This window comes from Sinocyclocheilus grahami, unplaced genomic scaffold, assembly GCF_001515645.1.
Source record: "Sinocyclocheilus grahami isolate Dianchi unplaced genomic scaffold, SAMN03320097.WGS_v1.1 scaffold178.1, whole genome shotgun sequence".
NCBI classification, from domain to species: Eukaryota; Metazoa; Chordata; class Actinopteri; order Cypriniformes; family Cyprinidae; genus Sinocyclocheilus; species Sinocyclocheilus grahami.
Genome location: NW_015505357.1, coordinates 1,921,165 through 1,943,405, shown reverse-complemented (window position 1 = coordinate 1,943,405; position 22,241 = coordinate 1,921,165). Strand labels below are relative to the sequence as shown.

The 22,241-nt window shown below is 36.8% G+C and overlaps 2 protein-coding genes across 2 annotated transcripts in view; both read right to left on the bottom strand.

The window, feature by feature from the left end:
• LOC107594002 (bridging integrator 2-like) overlaps positions 1-1,814 on the bottom strand; it is a 5,164-nt gene extending 3,350 nt beyond the window's left edge. The window contains exons 1-4 of the mRNA XM_016283933.1: positions 1,663-1,814; positions 925-1,005; positions 790-844; positions 605-699 (exon numbers count right to left, since the gene is read on the bottom strand). Coding sequence (XP_016139419.1) covers positions 605-699; positions 790-844; positions 925-1,005; positions 1,663-1,755 — 324 coding nt within the window. The 5' untranslated portion in view covers positions 1,756-1,814. The remainder of the gene's footprint in view (positions 1-604; positions 700-789; positions 845-924; positions 1,006-1,662) is intronic.
• A 2,453-nt stretch (positions 1,815-4,267) lies between these two features.
• LOC107594001 (rac GTPase-activating protein 1-like) lies at positions 4,268-16,535 on the bottom strand. The gene is made up of 17 exons (XM_016283932.1): positions 16,397-16,535; positions 15,686-15,776; positions 15,398-15,600; positions 15,173-15,315; positions 13,639-13,708; positions 13,388-13,441; positions 13,226-13,303; positions 12,818-12,935; positions 12,226-12,377; positions 9,371-9,535; positions 9,180-9,275; positions 8,903-9,101; positions 7,408-7,513; positions 6,463-6,595; positions 6,234-6,363; positions 6,011-6,122; positions 4,268-5,922 (listed from the first exon to the last, which is right to left on the bottom strand). Exons 2-17 carry the CDS (start codon positions 15,768-15,770, stop codon positions 5,847-5,849), a joined length of 1,920 nt encoding a protein of 639 aa, XP_016139418.1. The 5' UTR covers positions 15,771-15,776; positions 16,397-16,535; the 3' UTR covers positions 4,268-5,846.
• Positions 16,536-22,241: the final 5,706 nt, after the last annotated feature.

The window sequence follows — 22,241 nt, the reverse complement described above, 5'->3', positions numbered from 1 at the left end:
TACACACACACACATACACACACACACACACACACACACACACACACACACACACACACATATATATATATATATATATAATCACTATTGACAAATGCACAATGAACATATACTTTGCCTGTGAAATTTCGCTGATGACCACGCATTTGGATTTTAAAGTGTAACTTTCATCACAGTCTGCCCTACACTCTAAGAAAAGTCTTTAAAAATAGGCCCAATGTTCTTTTATCGTTAAAGAAAATCTGTTATACAATGGATAGTTCCGGTCCTTGATTCTGATTGGCTGAGCCACGTTCGAAGCTGTTGTAAATTACTCTAGAAACATACACCTTTTTTTTACGTCTGTGTGATGCTCGGCAACCACTTTGTTGCAACCACAACCGTTTCTGAGGAACTACATTGTAATGCCCCTTAACTGTTATAAATTCACTGTAAACCATGGCTTCTTGGGGCTAATTGCTTTATTAAGATATTTACAAATGTTTTACACATATTGTGTTGTGTTTTAGGGTTAAATGAAATGTAAACTTAACGGATAATGTCCTGGCATAAACTTACCTTTTCTGTTTTTCTCTATATTCTTACAGTGGGCTCTGAGACTAACCTCCACAACTGCCCCAAGATCCTCTGCGCCGTCCCACTTATCATCATAGGCATCAAACAAGGACTGAAACAGTCGACCTGAGGCATCCCTCATTACTGTTAAACATCCAAGAAAAATAAGGCATGTCAGAAATCCTGTTCATAAGAAGCTGATCTCCTACATGATTCTGATAGTAAAGAGCCAACCTGTGACAGCGTTGAGGTACGCTTTAAGGTCCTTGTATATTCTGTATCCATCGCTCTGCAAAGGAGATCACAAGGACATATTAGGCAATCTTTTGATCTTCAAAACAGTTACTTCGTTTACCATCGCAGATGTACCTGCTGGCATTGGAGGTTCGTCACACACTGCTCAAAGTGCTCATCTTTGGTCTCCTCAGATTTGCCAAGCCTCTGCAACACCTGCAAAGGCATCACATATTACATACCTGACAGCCATGACAAGGGGATTCTCAAACTATACTGACAGCACTGCAATGAATGTTACACCTGAACCTTAAAATATTGATAAGTGCACACTGGTGAAGAAAAAGCTTCCTTACATGGTTGTAGATAGAACTATTCAGCTGACTTCTCCAATAGACAGTTTGAGATTATAAGATATGAAGGTCTTAAACCAGGGGTGTCCAGACCTGTTCCTGGAGATCTTCAGATCTACCTGCAGAGTTCAGCTCTAACCCTGCCTGCCTAAACATACTTATAGTGCTCCTGGTTCAGTTGTGTTTGATCAGGGTTGGAGCTGAAGTTTCCAGGAACAGGACTGGACAGACTCAGTAGGTGAAGATAGAAAAGTAAATGGTGATTTAGTCAGCCTTGGTATTTAAATAAAATACATTGTGGCAATAAAGGAGACTGTTAAGCAGAGAAGGAAGCTGCTTGTTTACATTGGCTCTTGTCAATGGAGTAGATAAAGCAACTTTTGCCAGCTGCTCTCAAGTCATGTGACTGGATTGATAATTGGATGAAAATAACACTAAAGTTCCTGTGCTCTCAAACAGGAAAACTTTGGAAATCACATTGGCGCTCTTGACATTGTGTTTTATGATTCCAGCCACGTACCTTCTCCTGTGCTCTGTTGAATTGTTTCTGCACCCGTTTAGTAAGCACATTGGCCCCTCCTTTTGAGCTGATGCTGGCCTTGCTCTCTGCCATGTTCTCCACTTGTTTTCTTCTTGAATAATGTTTTGTTAGACCCTCAAATTACCTGGCCAGCCCTGGAAAATAAAAGAAATTTTTTAGAGCAAACAACAGTTGGTGTCTTTACATACGTCTGTATTCTGTCCAAACACACCTTCTCTTGGCTTCTTCCATAAGTCATAATGTTCTTATCTTTCCAGGTCATGACTTGAGCATTGTGGTGGCCCCTGAGTCATATTTTATAGTGAATGGTTATATAAGAGCCCACTTGTGGAGAACGTTGAAATTATGTTATATTAGGCCTATATTAAAGTGCACTATTCATCCATTTTTCAAACCATTTATCCTATGTACTCTCAGAAAAAAAGGTACAGAAACTGTCACTGGGGTGGTACCTTTTCAAAAGGCACACCTTTGTACCTAAAGAGTCCATATTGGTACCTTAAAGGTACAAATTAGTACGTAAAGTGTACACATTAGTACCTAAAAGGTACAAAAGTGTACCTTTTGAAAAGGTACTGCCCCGGTGACAGATTCTGTACCTTCTTTTCTGAGAGCGTAGGGTCACAGTGATGCTAGAGTCATATTATTAATCAACATTGAACTGAATTGAGCTGAATAATGATAATATTGCTGCTCTTCAGCGGAAATCAAAAAATTTATTAATTTTGCAACATTAACATTGTTATTTTCCTATTTATTTCTGAGAAGCTGCTTTCAAACAATCTAAATTTATCTATATAAATAAATGTAAGAAATGAGATAAGAAGCTGAACTTTGCACCTATTCTGTACTGTTCTATTCTATTTTATATCACATAATGAAGATCAAACATTCAACTTATTCTGTTCCATTTCCCTTTTCTTTTCTATTCTATTCTGAATCAAATAAGTGGAAGTAAAATTTTGCATTTGTTCTATTATTTGATTTTCTATTATGGGTCACATATGCTTTTTCTTTTCTTTTCTCTATAAGCAGTAAGACATAAAAAGCATGACAGAGATTTCCAAGCTACATTTCCCATAAGTAGTTTGTAACAGTAACGCTAACGGTAACGTTACATACAGAAGCAGCAGCATTGGCCACTCCTCTTCCTCACAAATGTGGATGTTATGAACTTTGCTCTGCTTTTTTGAATGAACTCGGGTTTGTAACATTGCTGCTTCTTCAGGACCTGCTCGACATGATCATGGGAAGGAACATCCTAACCAGCCTGAAACTGAAACCGTACTTTGGTTTAACCAGAAGTGTTTGTTTGGGGCGGGGCTATCTGTTGTCCAGCCAATGGCAGACGGGGGAAGTGATGCAGAAATGACACACTTCACCTTTAATTAAACATTTTGAATTTAGCGTCAAGAAATCCTGACCTGAGTGCTTTTTAATTTGCATATGACATTTAAATTCATGTATATTGGCATTAATCATATAAACCTACTTGTATTCACAGGGAAGGTTTATTCATCATGGACTGTGGGCGTACAGCAGACACCCAAACTATCTGGGGGAGATCCTGCAATGGTCGGGCCTGTTCCTGTCCGCTTCCTCCGTCATGCGTGGACCTCAGTATCTCAGTGTGCTTTCTCCTCTCTTCGTCTGGTTCTTACTGAGACATGTTAGTGGGATTCCCATCCTTGAGAAACATGCTATGAAGAAGTGGGGCTCAGATCCTGCTTTCCAGAACTACATCAAGAACACTCCACTCATATGGCCCTTCCCCAAATTTAAAGGAGAATGAAGCTTATTTACAGAACTTGCAGTAATTGCACATGCTGACAAACGAACATGTGAAAGTCTGGATAGATAGGCACAATAGTGTAGTAGTTTAGGGAATAGTTCAGCCAAAAATTTAAATTGGCTGAATATTTACTCATCCTCAGGCCATCCAAGATGTAGCATTTTCTTCTTCTTCTGCAGAACAGATTTGGAGAAATTAAGCATTACATCACTTGCTCACCAACTGATCCTCTGCAGTGAATGGGTGCCGTCAGAATGAGAGTCCAAACGGCTGATAAAAACATCACAATAATCCACAACATGACTCCAGTCAATGAATTCATGCCTGTGAAGCAAAAAAAACTTTGTAAGAAACAAATCCATTATTAAGGTGTTTTAAATGTAAACCATACGCTTCTTGCTATAACCTATAATAATGCTTCCTTCAGTAGAAAAAGTTAATCACTTGTCCTCACACATCAAAATTCACCTACATATTTTAGAAATATTAACTTAAAACGGTTTTCACTTGTAAACGATGCTTGATCTTTGCATATTTCACTCCTGATTCAGATACGAGGTCTTTTTCCACCAGAGAAAGCAATATTATGGAGAGAAAACTCTTATTTTAGTCCAAATAAATGGGTCGAAGTTAAAATTCATTGAAATGTTTCATTACAAACTCACAGCTTTTCACTTTACAATGTTAACTGATGGACTGGAGTCATGTGGATTATTGTAACGTTTTTATCATCTGTTTAGTCTCTTATTCTGACGGCACCCGTTCACTGCATAAGATCCATTGGTGAGCAAGTGTATGCTAAATTTCTCACAATCTGTTCTGATGAAGAAAAACAAACAAACAAAATCGTCTACATCATGGCTGACTTGAGGGTGCGTAAATTTGATCCAAATTTACATTTGAGTAAATAATTCCTTAAAAAAAAAAATCTAGAGATGTCCCCGTTCCTGGTTATAGTTTCTTCATTATAACAATTTCAGTACACCTAGCTACTTTGCAGTTGTAACCCACAAGAACTTTCTTCAAGAAATCAATCAATACTTCTCTTTTTCCATTAATTCATATGTCCATTAAATCTTACATTTTGGCACGCTTTGTGCCTCAGTGATTTTGTATTGTATTTTAAATGTGAACATTTAAGTCTCGCCACTTCAGTCTAACTCTAAACCCCAATGCAATGTGTTAAAAGACAGACACAAAGGACTTGCAATAAATGAATGTATTTTACAAACAGCACAAGTCTTACAAAATATCACACCACTCAAATTGAAAAGCAACTGAGTTGATAAATCAACTTCAATGTTCAACACAGAAACAATTGCCCTTTTAAAATGATGAAAGCATGACCGTTCAGTGCTACACAACTACTGGTCCAGAAAACGTTGCACCACTGAAAGGAAAATGACTAATTGTATACAGTAAAGAGTGTCCAAACATTATAATATTTTATGAATTGAACGAGGTACGCTAGATCCTTCAAAATCAGTCAATTCTCCCAGAGGGCACCATATTTTGTTTTTCTACTTTAAATACGGTATAAAATTCAATAAATTGAGCCAATACTGCATAAAGACATAAATCAATGCCACAGTGAAAGTCTAAAATAATTCTGGCCATGTTCATTTATGATCAAAAGCAATTATGAAGCTAAAAGACAAAATGCCCAATCAAAACAACCAATAGTGTTTTCGCATACAAATTGCATAGAATTCTCAATTTTCTTGTCTTGAACCGCTCTATGCATAAATCTTAGACGATTCAAAAGCACAGTGCATCTCAAACAACAAATGGATAATTTAAACATCAGCATCATTCATTTTAACATGAACAGCAACATCATCTTAAATTCTGTATTTAACCTACTGGCTGTAAAATCTAAGCTTGACTGTGTTTAAAAACACAGTTTACACTCTACATAGAAAAACCTGATAGTCACTAAAGCCTTGAACCCTCTAAGAGATTGAGATTTTGCTTGTCGTTCCTTGTAAAACACACAATATACAGATTATACTATATACAAATCTTGCATACAGCATAACCTTTTTTGTTCTAGATGCTACAACCAAGTTCAGGTTTCTTGATAAAGAACTCCCAAACTGATGCATATTCTGTTGTTAATAGAGGATTCAGTAACTGATGGAAGTGCTTATATCAGCCTATCGCTTTGGTTGTGAGAATGTTAACAGTACATTAAAACATTTAAAAGCGACTAAAATACAAATGTTACTAGAAAACTCAACAGATAAAAAGAGTAGTGTTAATATGGTTCAAACTGATGGACAAACCAGACATAATATGCAAGTAGGATAATGTAATATATTGCAGCTGTTTCCCAAAGAAAAGTAAAACTCAGCCTTGAGGAGCTTCAGGGCTACTTCAAGAGAGGAGAGGCGAAGAAGTGCCCCTGGCGAGGGACGCTGACTGCAGCTCTGCTCCTGCTAGAAAATCTGAAAACAGGATGGATGTTCATAATGGTTAGTTCACTTCTACTCGAACAGCACTGGTAGAACGTAATAGGATTCAAACATAGCCTACTTTGGAGTGATTGCATTAAGAGTTGCATTCTTCATGCGCTGGGAGAGAGAGCTGGATGATGGGGTCTTGCTCATCTGCTGGTCAGGAGTCGTAAGGGGCCCAAACATACTTGCTACAGGACAAAAAAAAAAAGCATGTTGTTATAGAAGGAAAACAAACAAACAAACACACTGAATTCAAGATCAGGTGATGGTTTGAAACAACCAAAGTCTGAAATTCATACTTTTGTTATCAGGAGTTGCGTGGACATTGGAGTTCTCGATGATCATGTGATCACTGCGACCCTGGTGGTTGTCGCTGATCATAAACTGACTCCAGTACTCCACAGGCAGACTCAAGAGACGCTCGATCACCTGTGAAAGAGAGAGGGAAAAAAAGCTTGGTGAAGAACTGTGCCAAAACACCAAAAAGTACACTTTTGCACAGCTCAGACCCCAATTAAGGTCGCTTACTTTCGGCTGCCGTTTTGTGTCCTGCAGGATGGTCACTGGATCTGGGTCAGGCACGGCATAACCCAAAATTGTGGGCCCAAATACCCGAGCCAGATTGGTTATGTCCATCTTTGTATCTTTGCTCTGGGCCACCCTGAACATGATGGAAATAATACTTAAATATAATAGTCTCATTATATGGAAATAATCCATCTCACAGCCTAAAAACTACCGCCCTAGACAAGTGTTGGGTTTTAATATACAAGAATGTTGCTCCAAATTAAGATGAATAGATAGTGTTACTAAACTAAGAAACACAAACCATCATAAAAACATTTTTTTCTTTAATTATCCAGACATGAATTAATTTAGTGTAAATGAACTGAATACATCAACCATACAATCACTTTTATTAATCGGTAAATGTCTGCAACATAGTTCCTTTATTAGCTCCTCATATTATATTGCTGTTAAAAAGAGAAAATACAAAACATTTGGAGGAAAGAAAAAGTGTTTCCAAGATTGATGGCAAACAAATCTGGAAAGAATTGTGTAACAATATTATTATTGATGTTTTGTTTGTTGAGGAAGTAATGCCATTGTCAAATACAGGTTAAATACATTTTAACTGTTGAATAGATATTGATGTCAACAGCACCACAAATTACAAATACACAACTGTAACACCATTTCAAGAGAATAACCATCATCCTTAAAGCAAAGTTTCTGGTAATGCTTAAAAATAAACATTTAGACTTTTACACCCTCCAATACAACAACCCCTTAAGGCACTGATGTTTTACACAGACTGCTCAAGATGCTTTAAACCTGGAATATTCTTGAAATGTCACAAATGTAAGTGTAATCAGGTAAGAAACGCATTTGGTTTTCATAATTTATTTGTATTAGCAAGTGGCACCATCAATAAAGCAGACAGTAGAATCAGAGATTGTGTGTGCCGTTTACCTCTGCAAATGGATGATGAGAAAGGCCAGAGTGTCTCTGTTGGGCTGTGGAAGATCACTGATGTTCTGATACATCAAGGCGATGCTGTTGTCATCATCGGACAGCTCTGAGGGGGGGGGATTACATTCATAATGTTACAAAAGACGTCCATTGAAAAGAACAGCATTCATTTGAAATTTCCGATTCAAAGAATCCCATGTCAATGTATCATGGTTTCCCAAAAAAATATTAAGCAGCATCATTGTTTTTAAAATTAATAAAAAGTAAATGTTTCTAAAAAAACAAATTAGCATATTCAAATGATTTCTGAAGGATCATGTGACACTGAAGACTAGAGTAATGGTGTTGAAAATTCAGCTATGCCATCACATGAATAAATTACATTTTAAGAAACATTAAATAGAAAAGTTAGATTAAATAGTAATACTTTACAACAATATTACTGTAGTTTTGATCAAATACTGTAAATGCAGCATTGGCCAATATAAAAGACTTTTTTTTAAAGTTTAGACTAGTACACGTGCGCATTTAGAGTGCGTTCTTTCACTGCATGATTACATTTAAATGATCACAAAATTCAAGATATGGGGACAGAAAATTTATATCATTTCATATAGTTAATCAATATCACACAAAGAGTGCCGTTTCTTTCTCCAAAAAGTTCCATGATTACAAAACGGTTTCAACAGTTCAAAAAACAATAAGTGCATTAAGAGACTTACGCTTTAGACACCATAATACCTGTTTTTGTTCTATTTCGACAACAAAAATAATTCCAAACACAGCCATAGTGCTGTTTTGCATCTCTGATTCAACATGGTTTTGTTCCTTTGAATCAACCGTTTAAAATGAATCGGTTCAGTCGCAATGACTCACTTATTAACAGTGACTTGCTTGCTGCCACCTGCTGGCGGTTTTTTATTTCACATTTCAAAATTCTTTTTATTTAAATAATTTCAAATAACAGTATTCAATATTTTATGTTTAATACATCAAAACATTAATTGCGCATTTGCAAGTGCAGGTTAAATGCATTCATGTTCTGCACTAAACAGTAGTGTGTAAATACATCTAAATGCCACTTCAGATGCAGCTTCTGTTTCTCCTCTGCATTGCAAAGATTAATTTTATTGATACTGACTTAATTTGCTTGGTAACAGCCCAAATTCTTATTATTCTAATTCACCGATTAAATGTAAGAATTTGACTCAAAAGATAATGCTCACTTTTAAAAAAATGGCTTTATAAAAGGTAAAAATCTATTTAAATGTATTGGAAAAGATTAATTTGTATCAGTGTGAACTGACCACCACACGGAATATGAAGGGAGTCAGCTGTCCACGGTAGTCCTTAAGATACCAGCACAATACCACACTCAGCAAATTATCATCTAAATATAGTTATTGATCAAATCCAAGAAAATAGAGAGATTCTTTTTTGTCAATAACACACACCCCTATTTTGAAGTGTGGTGTACATTCAGACAGACACTAACCAGCAGCATCCATGAAGGCACGGTTGAGGCGGAAGGTCAGCAGGGGTTCTTTGAGGTTCCTCAGGAAGTCCTTGAGGAGACCAGTGATGGCATGGATATCTTCCACCTTGCTGAGCAAGGGAACAGTCTTCCCACGCAGGAACTTCTCTTTCAGGTCCTTGACCACTCGATCAGAGCCAGACACTCGGTACAGACCAGTCTATCAAAGCAATATGCAGGTTTTATGCAGGACTGGTCTTTTCTAGTATTAAAGATTTCAGCATCTTTATTGACTTACCTCATGCAGGCCTCTCTGCTCAATCTCATTAACGCAGTGCACCACTAGCGAAGGAATCATGGGAGAGGAGGTGGACACATAATTTGCTAGGATGCCCTATCGAAAAAAAAACAGACACCAGAAGCAAACAGTGACTAATTTATGCTTAAAAGGTATGCTTATACTCAAGTTGGATGATAAAGATTTGTCACCTCCTCAAATTTCACTGGAGTCCCAGTCATGGTTGGAATGCAGGGCAGAGGGCAGCGCTCACGGCACTCGGGGTGGGCCACCACACGGCAGTCCCTGCACTTTAGGGAGATCTTCCCAAATTTTATCCTCTTACCACATGGTACACAAGACTCTGGCTTGATCACCTAAGCAAAATTACAAGAGCCAGACAGATATGAGCTGTGAGGGCTAAAAACACAGACCTATGTAGATCATTTAATTGACTATAGTTGGAGTGATACAGTTTTATTGCTTTGAAAATTTTACTTGGTGTGTACATCACAATACTAAAGAAAGATCTGTCACTACTTCCTTTTTGTGACTTTAAAGGGGTCATATGATGCGATTTCAAGTTTGCCTTTCTCTTTGGAGTGTTACAAGCTCTTGGTGCATAAAGAAGATCTGTAAAGTTGCAAAGACTAAAGTCTCAAATCCAAAGAGATATTCTTTATAAAAGTTAAGAGTCAACCCCACCTACCTAAAACGGCTCATTCTAACACGCCCCCACATATCTACATCACTATGTGAAAATATTAGCATAATGCCGCCCAAGTGTGCACACAAAGAAAGAAGGCGTGGTTTCAGGAACAGCAGTAATGTTGATGCAGCAATGTCAGGGAGACGGTGTGTGTTTCAGTGCGAAAGCAAAAGCACTTTATTTGGCCTTCCGGAAGCAGATGCAATTAGGAATCATTGGTTAAGATTTATTTACAACAGAACAGCACAACCCAGATGTTCGAATTTGTGCAATGCATTTTATGGACGACAGCTTTTTGAACCTAGAAGAGTACAAGGCTGGCTGTGCACAAAGGCTATTTCTAAAAAAATAAAATTAAATAAAAAAATAAAATAAATAAAAAAAAAAGGGGCGTCAATTCCGACTTTGCTATAACAATCTGGCGCTTCTGAATCAGTGACTGTAAGTATGTTTTGTTATTAGTTTAAGTATTTGCCATTGACTGTTCAAATGTGGAGTTTTGCGCAGCACAGAGTGTGTGTGTGTGTGAGAGGGGAACAGGGTCACATCACAGGAGAGTGAACAGCCTGTCAGAAATCATAGCACGTCAGCTGTCTTAACTGCGGCTTGTGTACTGCATCATCACAGTGTCTGTCACGCGACTCTGTTGCCCTTTCGATCTTGAACTGATGGTAAAACTAACAACATTAACTGTTTTGATATTTACTTTGAAAGATGAAGCTGCGATTATGGTAAGGGGCGTTACATTTCCGACGCATGCTTGTGGTGTTCGGCCAATCACAATGCACTGGTTCAGCTGGCCAATCAGAGCAGACTGCGCTTGTCAAAGGAGGGGGCTTTGTTGAAAACGACACGTTTGAGAGAGGCGGGGCATAGCAGATCTACAATAATGTACAGTATTTGAAAAAGAATGTGTTTTTTGAACATTAAAGCATGTCAACATTCTGTTACACCAAATAATTATCTTTAAAATAGCATCAAATTACCCCTTTAAAGAGATTTTATAATTTAACAGTTCTCTAATGTTGGTTAATGGTCAGATGTAGGCAAATAAATTAAATTTGTGAATATTTGTAAATTAATCAAATATCTTTTTAGTAAGTGTTTAAATGTTTTAATTCATTTTAAAACTTCACATTTAATTAGTATTTATTAGCTTTTCATTCAGCTATATATCCTTCATGATCCCAATTTTAAAAAGCCCCGACTTACGCAATCAAATTATAAATGGAAATAACATTGCATTGATTTGAGAGATTAAAGGGGTGGTTCACTGGGTTTTTTCTAGGCTTGATTGTGTTTATGGGGTGCAGACTAACATGTGTTAATGCTTCGTTTTTTTAAAAAAATGCATTATTTTCCACATAATTTACCTTTATTCCACACCGCTCTGTCCCTTCTCTGAGAAACGGGCTGATCATTTCCTTCTTTTATGAAGCCCCTCCATCAGAAATAAGCGATGGGCTCTGATTGGTTAGCTAGCCCAGTGTGTTGTGATTGGCTAAACCACCTCATCCCGCCCCTCACCTCAGCGGCATGTGCTCCGGTTGTATTGTAAACAACTGCATCGTTAATATCGCTTATCAGTTTGAGCCCGATTGAGAAGCAGAGGATATTATTGAAGAGGATCGTGCAGAACCTGTGCAAGTACGGCTTTTAATGGTAGGCCTACGTTTTTTGTCGTCTCATACTTTTAGATACGCTGTTATTTGTAAATGCTACTGCTTATGTTAGCTTTTAATATACAGTTTTATCCTGATTAAAGCTTTAATACAGTACGGCAACTGTATGTGCGTCCATGTTTAACACTTCTCATAGCTATGTGAAAATAAATGTATAATTGGAACAGTTCATTGCTGGAGCTGAGCTGAATGAGAGAGAGAGAGAGAGAGAGAGATGCAGAGCAGGGGGATGCGAGGAACAGTATTAAGACCCGCTGCTTTAGAACATTGATTTTGAAACTTGTGAATCCATTAGAATCGTTAGAAGACAGAATCGCAATTCATATATGAATAGATTTTTACGTGCACCTCTAGTTTTCTCTTCCTCTTCTCTAAAGCAGCACAGCATGGCCTCGCCCCCTTTGCTGCCTTTTCCTGAGGGCGGGGTTTATCTGGGTTTGTGATGTCATGAACCCAGGAAGTAACTTCTTGTAGTTCCTACCAGCCGTTTTTGTAGGCATTAAACTGCCAGAATTTTAAAAGACAATATCTCCGTTTGCATTGAATTTACAGCTTTGTAACTTTGCAGATATTGTTTATGCTCAAACAGCAACATTAGACACTAACTAACGTTAAAAAAGTGAAATCGCAATGAACCACCCCTTTAAAAAGATTAGTATGCAACAGCGCATCATACCGTTTTGGAGACAAACTCATGCAGGCGTACACCTCCGTTGCCCTGGGGAGTGCTGGGCTGTGTCTTGATCTCTCCATTGGGCTGACTGGGCTGCTTGAACACATCCATAGACTGAACAGAGTCTGTGTCAGCAGTGTCCCACTCCAGAGCAGCTGAAGAACAAAGCAGAGAGAAGCACTGCTCACTACTGCAGAATACTTAAACAGAAATCCAAAGGCTTGGGGTGTGAGAAATGATCAGAAAAAACATCCCATACAAAACAGCCCTCGCATAAAAAAATATTTTAAAAAAAATATATATAAAAAGAGTAGCAGACTGGGGACTCAACTTAAAACACCCCCGAGTCCTACAAACCACGTATTAAATTATTTAAAAAAATTAATCTTTGACCCGGTTCGATAAAACAACGCATATTTATGATACTGCAACCACATATCATGACTCACTGCGGAGCTTGTTTGCAATACAACAGTCTGCACATTATTATTCAGTCAATAAGAAAATCACATAATCAATGACTCATGCAAATATTCTCTTGCTCTGCACTGAGCTCTTACGAATGACAATAATACATTTAGTGAAGTGGGCTTACCAGTTTTTCGGCGGCTCCGGGTCCAGTAAGGAACAGCCTCCACTGTGGTGACAGCTTCAATGGGTCCGCCATCAGCGGGCACCGTCACGGTGGTCTTAGCCACCAGAGACTCATTACCCTGAGAAAACGTGATTCGAATTAATTGTCAAATAATTTCTAACTGATTACACATTCAGCTAAAATATGGCAGTATTAACTGGACATTAACAGCATACAGACATCAAAATCAATCAGGAAATAGCTTGTTGGCTCTCACGATGTCAAGAGAAGACAAAACCTTCCAATATTCACACTCCTATGGGCTGTAGGGACTGGTGGAAACATTTTACTCGTAATGACTAAAGCAAAGCCCTGTAGGGAGCCTTTAAACTGAAGAGTCATTCTTGTGCTTATGTAACCCAATCTTACATTCTCAGAGGTACGGCCGGTGGAACGGGACCTCTTGGCAGCAGCAGGGGGGCCATCTGTGTGGTTTCGGGAGGAGCGCTGCATTGAGACAGATTAAATGATCAGATATTGATTGAAATTTGGAAGTAATTTAATTAAATACGGCTTTGTTGGGAAGCTTACTCTCTTTTGCCGTTTCTTGAGACGAACAGCCCTGATTGCAGAAGAGTCCCAGTCCTTTTTTCAAAGAAAGGTTAACTTAAAAATAAATTACTGCAACAACAAACCTCAATCAATAAAAGATGAGGCAGTCTAAAAATTAAAATGTTATATTAATTTTTTTTTTTAATGTTTCACTTTCTCCCTGTCAGGTTTGAGACAGGAATAGCCTACATATAAGAATGATGTTTTTAATATTCAAGGAAAAGACATACCAAAGAATCATCAGTTTTATCATAACTGATGTCTGACAAGATAGAGGCCGATTCATCAATGGTGGCCAGTCTAGTAAAGTGTGTGAAAAAACAAAATGAAGGTAAGACAAGTTACAGCCTACAGTAGTAAGAAACAATTCAATTGTGAAAACCAGCTCTTTTGTCTTTTATGACATTCATGCAATTATCTCCTTATGAATAAGATATAGTCCATTAAAAAGGCTTTAAAGTCCAAAGAAAGAAAGAAAAATAGCATTATTTAATTATAGCATAAATTTTTTCAAAGTATATATGGGATGTTTACAAAAGAAACGGTAAAGATGCCTGTTAAATTTTACAATGAGGTCCCCTCACAAAAGGACGTTCATATTTGGGTCGTCCATGGCATCTAAAAGATTTTATGATTCCAATCAAATCCTGAACGATTTCTTAAAGGGGTCATATGATGTTGCTAAAAAGAACATTATTTTGTGTATTTGGTGTAATGAAATGTGTTTATGCGGTTTAAGGTAAAAAAAAACACATTTTCCACATACTGTACATTATGTCTCCTCTATGCCTTTCTGAAACACATCGATTTTTTACAAAGCTCATCGGTCTGAAATGCGAGGTGTGCTCTGATTGGCCAGCTATCCAGTGTGTTGTGATTGGCCGAATACCTCAAGCGCGTGACGGAAATGTTACGCCCCTTACCATACTGTGATGCCATGTCCCAGCCGGAGCGACGAGACAAAAACATTAAAACCCATTATAAACGAGGCATTTGTTGCATCCAGTGGGGACATAATTATGGATTATAATGACTTATACTGTCTTTTTACGCGCTGCGTTGCATCGCGCCGCGTAAACAAAATCATGTCTGCATTTGTGATCGGAGAAACGACAAACGCTACTCTACACTGCTCAAAACTCGCATTTGAATCATCAGTGGCAAATCCTTTAAATATGAAAACGTACTTACAGTCTGTGAGTCAAAACAGTCGGCATTGTAGTCTACTCTCCCAGGATCAGGAAACAGTCCTCCATAAAATGCGCTGGACACATCTGAATATTTGGGTTGAACTGTTCTGGAACAGTGTTGTAAATACAACTTAACCACTGATTTCTAGTCGTGTCCTCTTTTGGAAGACCAAACAAAGTATTTTCGAAACACACAGCGTCTTCACAGCATGGCGGCGGCGGCAGCAACAATAAAGTTAAGCCTTCTTTCTTTGCGTGAACATTTGGGTGGTGTTATGCAAATCTTCCCACACAGTGATGTAGACATGTGGGGGCGTGTTTAACCAAGGCGTTTTAGGAGGGCGTGGATGAGTCTTAACTTTTATAAAGAATATCTCTTTGGGTTTGAGACTTTAGTCTTTGCAACTTTAGGGATCTTATCTATTCACGAACAGCTTGTAACACTCCAAAGAGAAAGGAAAACTTGAAATCGCATCATATGACCCCTTTAAAGAATAACCAGGTTTTCTTAGAAATCCATCATATTACAGAAGTAAAATAGGTTGATAATGTGGTTTCATGATCATTCTCTTACCGTCGGCTAGTGTTGAGGTTTGCAGGATTCTGGGAACGGGCATTCAGAAAGGCCAGAGCGGAGCGCTGCTCCTCATTTAACTGGATGCTGTTACTGGAGCCTTCAGACACCAACAGCTCCCGGATGAGCTGGATCTGACGGTCCTGCAGTACAAGAAAACATCTGGTTTTAACCTAAATTCAGAGGTCTACAACATCTGCAACATGCAAAAAGAGGCCTACAAACCAGTTTTGCACAGTCAGCCTCAGCTTTCTGTCTCCTACGGATCTCCACGTCTACTTGGTTGCGGGCATGTTTGAGCTTGACCTCTAGAGCTCCTCGCTCTGTCTCAGCCTTGGTGAGCACCTCCTTACAAGCATTCAGCTCCTGCTCGAGTCTCAGCCATTTACGACGGCTGTTCTCAAAATTCAAAGCCATCTGAATGAACTCTGACAAAGAAATAAAGAATGGCAGTGAATATTTAGTGTATGCATGTATTCTATTTAAAATTTTCAAACCACAACAAGTACTTACGGGGCTCAATGCTTTCATTGAGAACATCAGCTTGTGCCCGCAGGCTTTCAAAAATGCTGTGAAGATTGATCACAGCAGTGTCCATGTCCTCCTGTATTGCAGAAAAACATTTAAAGTGTGTATACCATTTCATATAAGGTAGATTTATTTTGCTATGTTGCTTAACGTATATCATTCTGAGACCCAGCAACTTATTTGAAATTGGCATATGATTGTTGTTAATATCTCGCGACCATACATGCCACCGTTTGGACACTGTGTGGCTTTTCAGCAATACATACTTTTGGGGGCGTGGCCAAATAATGAATATTAATATGTATCCGAATAAAATAAACTAAATAATAATAATAATAGTAGTAGTAGTAGTAACGTTAGTACAAAAAAAATCTAAGAGTAAAATGCATAATAAAGTGACGATGTTAAATATTAATAACTTTTTCTTTTTTTATTATTCTTTGAAAAGGGTACTAAGCAACACAATAATGCTAATAAATATAGTATCAAACTCGTTTTTTGCTGGCAATATGAGGCTAAAATTGTAGATAACATAACCTCTCCCGCATTTAAATCACGATATGATAAATGTTGAACGATGGAAATGCAGTAAAACACTAACACGGGTCTTACAAACGACTCGTTGTTAGGAACAAACACTAACGTTACAAACAAACACGAATTCATTAAAGCAAGTCACCAGATATTTTAACTTACGGATTTGTGTAGACGCCCAGCCTTGTGTATGAAACAATGTGATTCAAAAAAATTCCCCCAGGGACAACAGCACCTCACCGGTTTGTTCAACCAGGTTGGTTTACCCGGATATGTTGTTAACGTTAGCGTCTAGAGGAGTTGCGTTTCAAATTTACCCGCCAGCCAATCAACGGCGGCCGGGCGTGTTGACGTATGCGCGTCGACGCAGTACGTACAGGCGGTGCGTCTGCTGTACTGCTTGTTGTACACTTAACAATTTCTAAATATGTATATAATTGCGTACTAAATAGTGTATAACATGTGAAACTGGGCATAATGTAGTTTCTTTAAAAAAAAAGAAAGTAAAATTAATCTCCACTTAGTCGTTATTTAAACCTAGCGAAAATATGGGAGAGGTCCATGAAAAAAAATCAGAGAACAGCATTGTGATAATAGAAATAATTATAGATAATGAATATATAATAAAACAATAAGATTTAACTAAATAAATGCATTTGACTAAAATAAAAAATATTTAAATAAGTAATTTAAATATTTTAAATAAATAAATAAACAATGCAAAATACAAAGTGTTTTAGAAAAAAGAAATGTAATAATGTAATGTAAATGAAAATAAATATTTTCCAAATAAAATTGTACTATATTTTCCATATAGTAAATTTCACAGTATAAAGTGGGTCTTTATATACATCTGTGGCATCTAAGATTCAGAAACCTTGTCGTACGGCTGTTTTTAATGCTGGTAATTTAAGTGGGCCAAACATAAATTAATTAGATAAATAAATTAAATAATATTTCCTTTCTGTAGATACATAAGTGATTATTTATGCTTATGTTCCATCTATCTATCTATCTATCTATCTATCTATCTATTTATCCATCCAGCCAGCCATCCATCCATCCATCCATCCATCCATTTATCTATCTATCTATCTATCTAAGCTCACTGACTGATGCCTCAGACAAATTAGAAAAAGGGGCAGAAGCCAGAAGCAGCGTGTTGTCTTGATTAATATCCTAGTTGGTCAATAGGCACTGACACTGTAACTGTGGAGGAGAGAGAGAGAATCGGCCTTTTTTTGCCCGGATCCTTGTTCATTTTTTTAAAGGCAATATTCTCCATTTTTCGATATATCTTTACAATTTTTATTTGCTACTATATTGGTTTCAAAATAAAAAACGAAATAAATTGTTTTATAGTTTAAACAAACCGTTCGAAAATCGAACGGTTATGTCATAACCAGACCAGACCCAATCAGACAACCCATCATAATCTACTAATTTTGCACTTTTACCTTACATTTTAAGTCAAATAAATATGTCTATTGCCATACCACGTGTTAAGAAAGGCTACACGTCAAAGGACAGAGAGAGAGAGAGAGAGAGAGAGAGAGAGAGAGAGAGAGAGAGAGAGAGATGGCCAACTTTACACCATCCTATTAAAGGGATCCGCCAGTGGGGTGTCTAGAGCAACTTGCAGCACGAACTCAAACAAGGCTCTGAAGTGCTGGAAGAGCAGTGAACTGCATTAGAAGCTGGATCTGTGCTGAATCCTGCAAACATGATTGCCTCCACACAGCAGAACATGACAACGGAGCTGGTAAACGAAGCTGAACCGCATGTTTTATGTTTTGCATGAGCAAAGACTAAATGCAGACTGACGATCAAACGGTCTAGATGCTGTATTTTACAAATCTGTGAGAACAAGAGCCGCAGCAAAGGAGCGCGTGCATGTGCGAGAGAATACAAATCCCTGCACGCGACCACTATTCTCCTTTCATATCCTGTTTCTGAACTGTATCTAAGCTTGTTTCAACTCATGTCCCCGTCAGAGTACATTTAAACACGTGCTTTTTCAGCACAGGTGTTGTTCGCATTGATTCGCCTCGGTTTTCATTCATACTTTCGAAGGAGCTGTCCGCATCCCTCCAACTGCTTCGCTCCGTCACACCAGTTACTACTGCAGTGCTTTGCAGTGACTCGCTGATTAACTGAAGTAGGGATTTTCCGAAGAGCTTGATATCAGGCTGTCGTTTTCAACTTCTTCTTAAAGGTTTTGATATTTGAGTTCGATATTTGTGTTGTTCAGTTGCGCAACTGAACCGGACAGCTGCCTTGAAGTGATGTGAATTCCCTGTGAAGATGACAAGAGCTCTGGACGTTTATCTCAAAGACGCGATCATCTGTGAGAAACCCTAATGAGACTCTTTATCCATCCGACACAAAAATCTGCATAAGAGTCACTGATGTGACGAACACTGTCCGGGTCTTTATGGTATTCAAAATAGTTTATACAAAATGACTCGAATACCAATAGTACTAAAATGTTTAAAAGTCATTTTTACATTATTTGTTGGTTTTAAAACAATTAAAAAGTCTAGATGTTGTAACTGTTCAGAGTTTGTTATACTGTATATATATATATAGTCTTATTAAAAAGCTAAAAAAAAAAAGAACACAAATAATGAATGATAGTTGGCAAAATAGGCTTATTAATTTAAAAAAAAATTATATATATATATTTGTATTATTTTTTATATTTTCTTTTAAAAATATTTTACATATTTCTTTAAAAAAAATCGTAGTCTGCCAAATCAAGTGCTGCGTCTCAATGTGCCTACTTATACTACGCCCTTAAAGTATGTACTCTTTTGGTAAAAAGTCTAGATGTTGTAACTGTTCAGAGTTTGTTATACTGTATATATATATATAGTCTTATTAAAAAGCTAAAAAAAAAAAGAACACAAATAATGAATGATAGTTGGCAAAATAGGCTTATTAATTTAAAAAAAAATTATATATATATATTTGTATTATTTTTTATATTTTCTTTTAAAAATATTTTACATATTTCTTTAAAAAAAATCGTAGTCTGCCAAATCTGATATCATATAAAAATGTGCCTACTTATACTACGCCCTTAAAGTATGTACTCTTTTGGTGAAGAAAAAGTACACATTTTTGAGTGTGTAGTAGAACAGTAGGCAAGCTTTGGGATATACTGCGTCTTTAAAGGACCTCTCTGTGGCACCTGTTATAGGCACCCTGTCACTGTAAACTGGCCTGTCAATCATCTTGTCACAGTTAAAATCCTCCACATTTCATTTCATTTAACTTCCTACCGTACTGGAGAGAAAAGAAGTAGCTCATTGATCTGCCAGTCGCGGGTCTTCCATGCTGAGAACTCTGCTCATATTTTATGCATAATGATGCATTTAAAAGTTAACGACCAAATTAATGTTTATAAAAGTTCACATTGCTGTCGCAGATGAAATATAACACGGATAACAATAAATAAATAAATAAAAATGTACCAGGTTAAATGTTGATTATTGTTGATCGCGCTCATCCGCCACGTTTGTAGTTTTTCTAACGCGTTTTATTCGTGTTTGTAGTTCTGGACCGAATCCTTCGCCAAAGCGCAATGGATTGTGGGCAATTTTAGCCATTAGCGTGTGCACGGATCCACACTTCAAAAATCGACCTGAAATAGTAGACCATCCGGGGACTTTTGGCATACTCTTTTCTGCATACTATGCTTCGGGACACACTTATTCTAATCTCACATATTTAGGATGGATAGTATGAACATTGAGACGCAGGGAAGGTGTTAGCAAACCAAAATAAAAGAAGCCATTTTGTTGTGATGTGACTAAGACTTCAGCGTGTTTGTTAGTTGTGGCATTGTTTTCATGCCAAATTAAGGCCAAGATATTACTGTAATACAAATGTAATTAATACATTAAAGTTAGTGTGACAAATATTTCCATGATAGCCATCTATTTCGACATAGCCATAATCTTTTTTATTGTGAATGTGTGAGACTTCAGCTTTATTAGCCTCTTATGGGTAAATAACAGGAAGAACAACAAAGTGCAGTAAAAGTAGCTAATATTATTAAAAATAAATTAAAATAATACGATAACAGCATCATAACAAATTGTTCTTAAATGCACGATATAAAGTTGATATTAGCGTATTTTAAATAATATAGCATTATTTTTGCACTATGGTAATGACAATGGTACTTAATTGTTGTGAAAATAACGTCAACATTGCAAAAAAGGTCCTAAAACAGGATGCATTTTCTTCATTTTCCTTTGAATTTGGAGTGAAATATACTGTTCCTGATAGGTTTCTCCCATATAAATATGATTTTCACGTCCCTTTCAAATACAGATTATACTCTGGTCTGTACTCCTTGCCAGGAAACACAATCTCTAGAATACCATTGCTCCTGGTCAGCGTTTGCACAGTAATTCATGCTGCACTGATAAGCATGATCACCTAGCGAATGGCGCTTATTTCTGAAATGTTTATGTAAGAGTCTATTCTAGAAGGTTGTTCGAGTGTAAGGGAGTGTGAAGGAGCAGCGTTTCTCCTCTATGGTTGCAGCTGACTCATATGTTGCATCTCTATCTGAAACATAATCAAATCACTCCCTCTCTTTGTAGTCTCCAGCTCATTTGCATATATTCTGCCTGGTGCCACGACCATAAAGAGCAACCTGCGTGCATGCAACCTGGCGATAAACAGCCAGAGAAGTGCTGACATGTCAGAAATGTCACTGTGACAAAATGTTATTGTTGATTCTGCATTTGTGTTTGCGAATAAAAAGCAGTAGAAAAAGCGACACAGCGGTATGATTGTCAATACTATGATGCCTAACGTGAGATATAAGATGTTATAAAATGTCAGTGTGCAAATTCTATTTAGTCATCATTGTCTTATATTAGCATGGGTCTATGAGTGGGACTGTGAATACAGCTCTGTTTCTAACAGATAAGAAACACCCAGAGTAATTTGTTTTTTTCTTTTTGTTGCATTATTTCCCCTTCACATCTGAAAACTAATGTTCTGCACCATTCCTGTAATTTGATTTTTACATAACTGCTGCACTGATGAAATTCTATGTGCAATTAGTGTGCAGATGTTATTGAACATTACACACTGTATTCAATTAAAGGTACATTTTCAATATTTTGTTTTTGCTTTCCTTTGTGTTTTCACTTAATGATGTTCTTAGCCACAAATAATTTATTTCACAGGTTAAAGTGATACTTTTTACTGTGAAAAAGTGAATTTGGCTTGACGTGATCACAACTTCGCCTGATTTGAAATTGAAACAGTTTTATAGGTCGGTGATATGCTTTCAAACATATTTACAAAACCTATATATTGTAAAGCATTTCTAATGGGGAAAAGTTACCTTGAGTGTGCCTTTAAAATGATGGTTCATCATCTAAATGTTGAGTGACAGGAAATGATTTTTATCCAATTCCAAGTTTGAATTTACTCTCCTCATATCAGAGCAACTTATGCTTACCTCAGCAGGAAAAGCTCTAGAGATCTGTCTTAATCAGTGCATTGGATTGAACCTTCTGGCTGAAGGTTGACTACATTTTGCATGAGGAGGAATATTAAATAACAATATTTAAAATATTTACAATCGATTACAATAATGTAATTTAGTAATTACATTATTGTGTTTTGCCAGAGACAAAAATATTGATAATGTGTGTGCAGTTTTGTTAATTGTTGTTTGTAATTGCACTGGATATAATATTATAAAATATAGTAAAATAATATAATATATAAAATTATATTGAAAAAATATAAGATAATAAATGGCAAACAATATAAAATAAAATAATACATAACAGAAAAAATATATAGAATTAAAAATAAATGTAAATAAAAATTAAAACTTTTAATAATATAAAATGCAATATAATATAATTATAATATAAATTAATATTTAAAAAAAAGGATAATATAATTATTACAATATAATATATAAAATAATATAAAACAAAATGTAATATAAGATAAGATAATGCAATAT

Coding starts and splice junctions, on each gene's coding strand:
- LOC107594001 (XM_016283932.1), bottom strand. CDS start 15,770: ATGGACACTGCTGTGATCAATCTTCACAGCATTTTTGAAAGCCTGCGG. Junction 15,316..15,397: donor AGGCTGACTGTGCAAAACTG/GTTTGTAGGCCT, acceptor CTTGTACTGCAG/GACCGTCAGATCCAGCTCAT. Junction 13,709..15,172: donor AACCTCAACACTAGCCGACG/GTAAGAGAATGA, acceptor ACACTTTACTAG/ACTGGCCACCATTGATGAAT.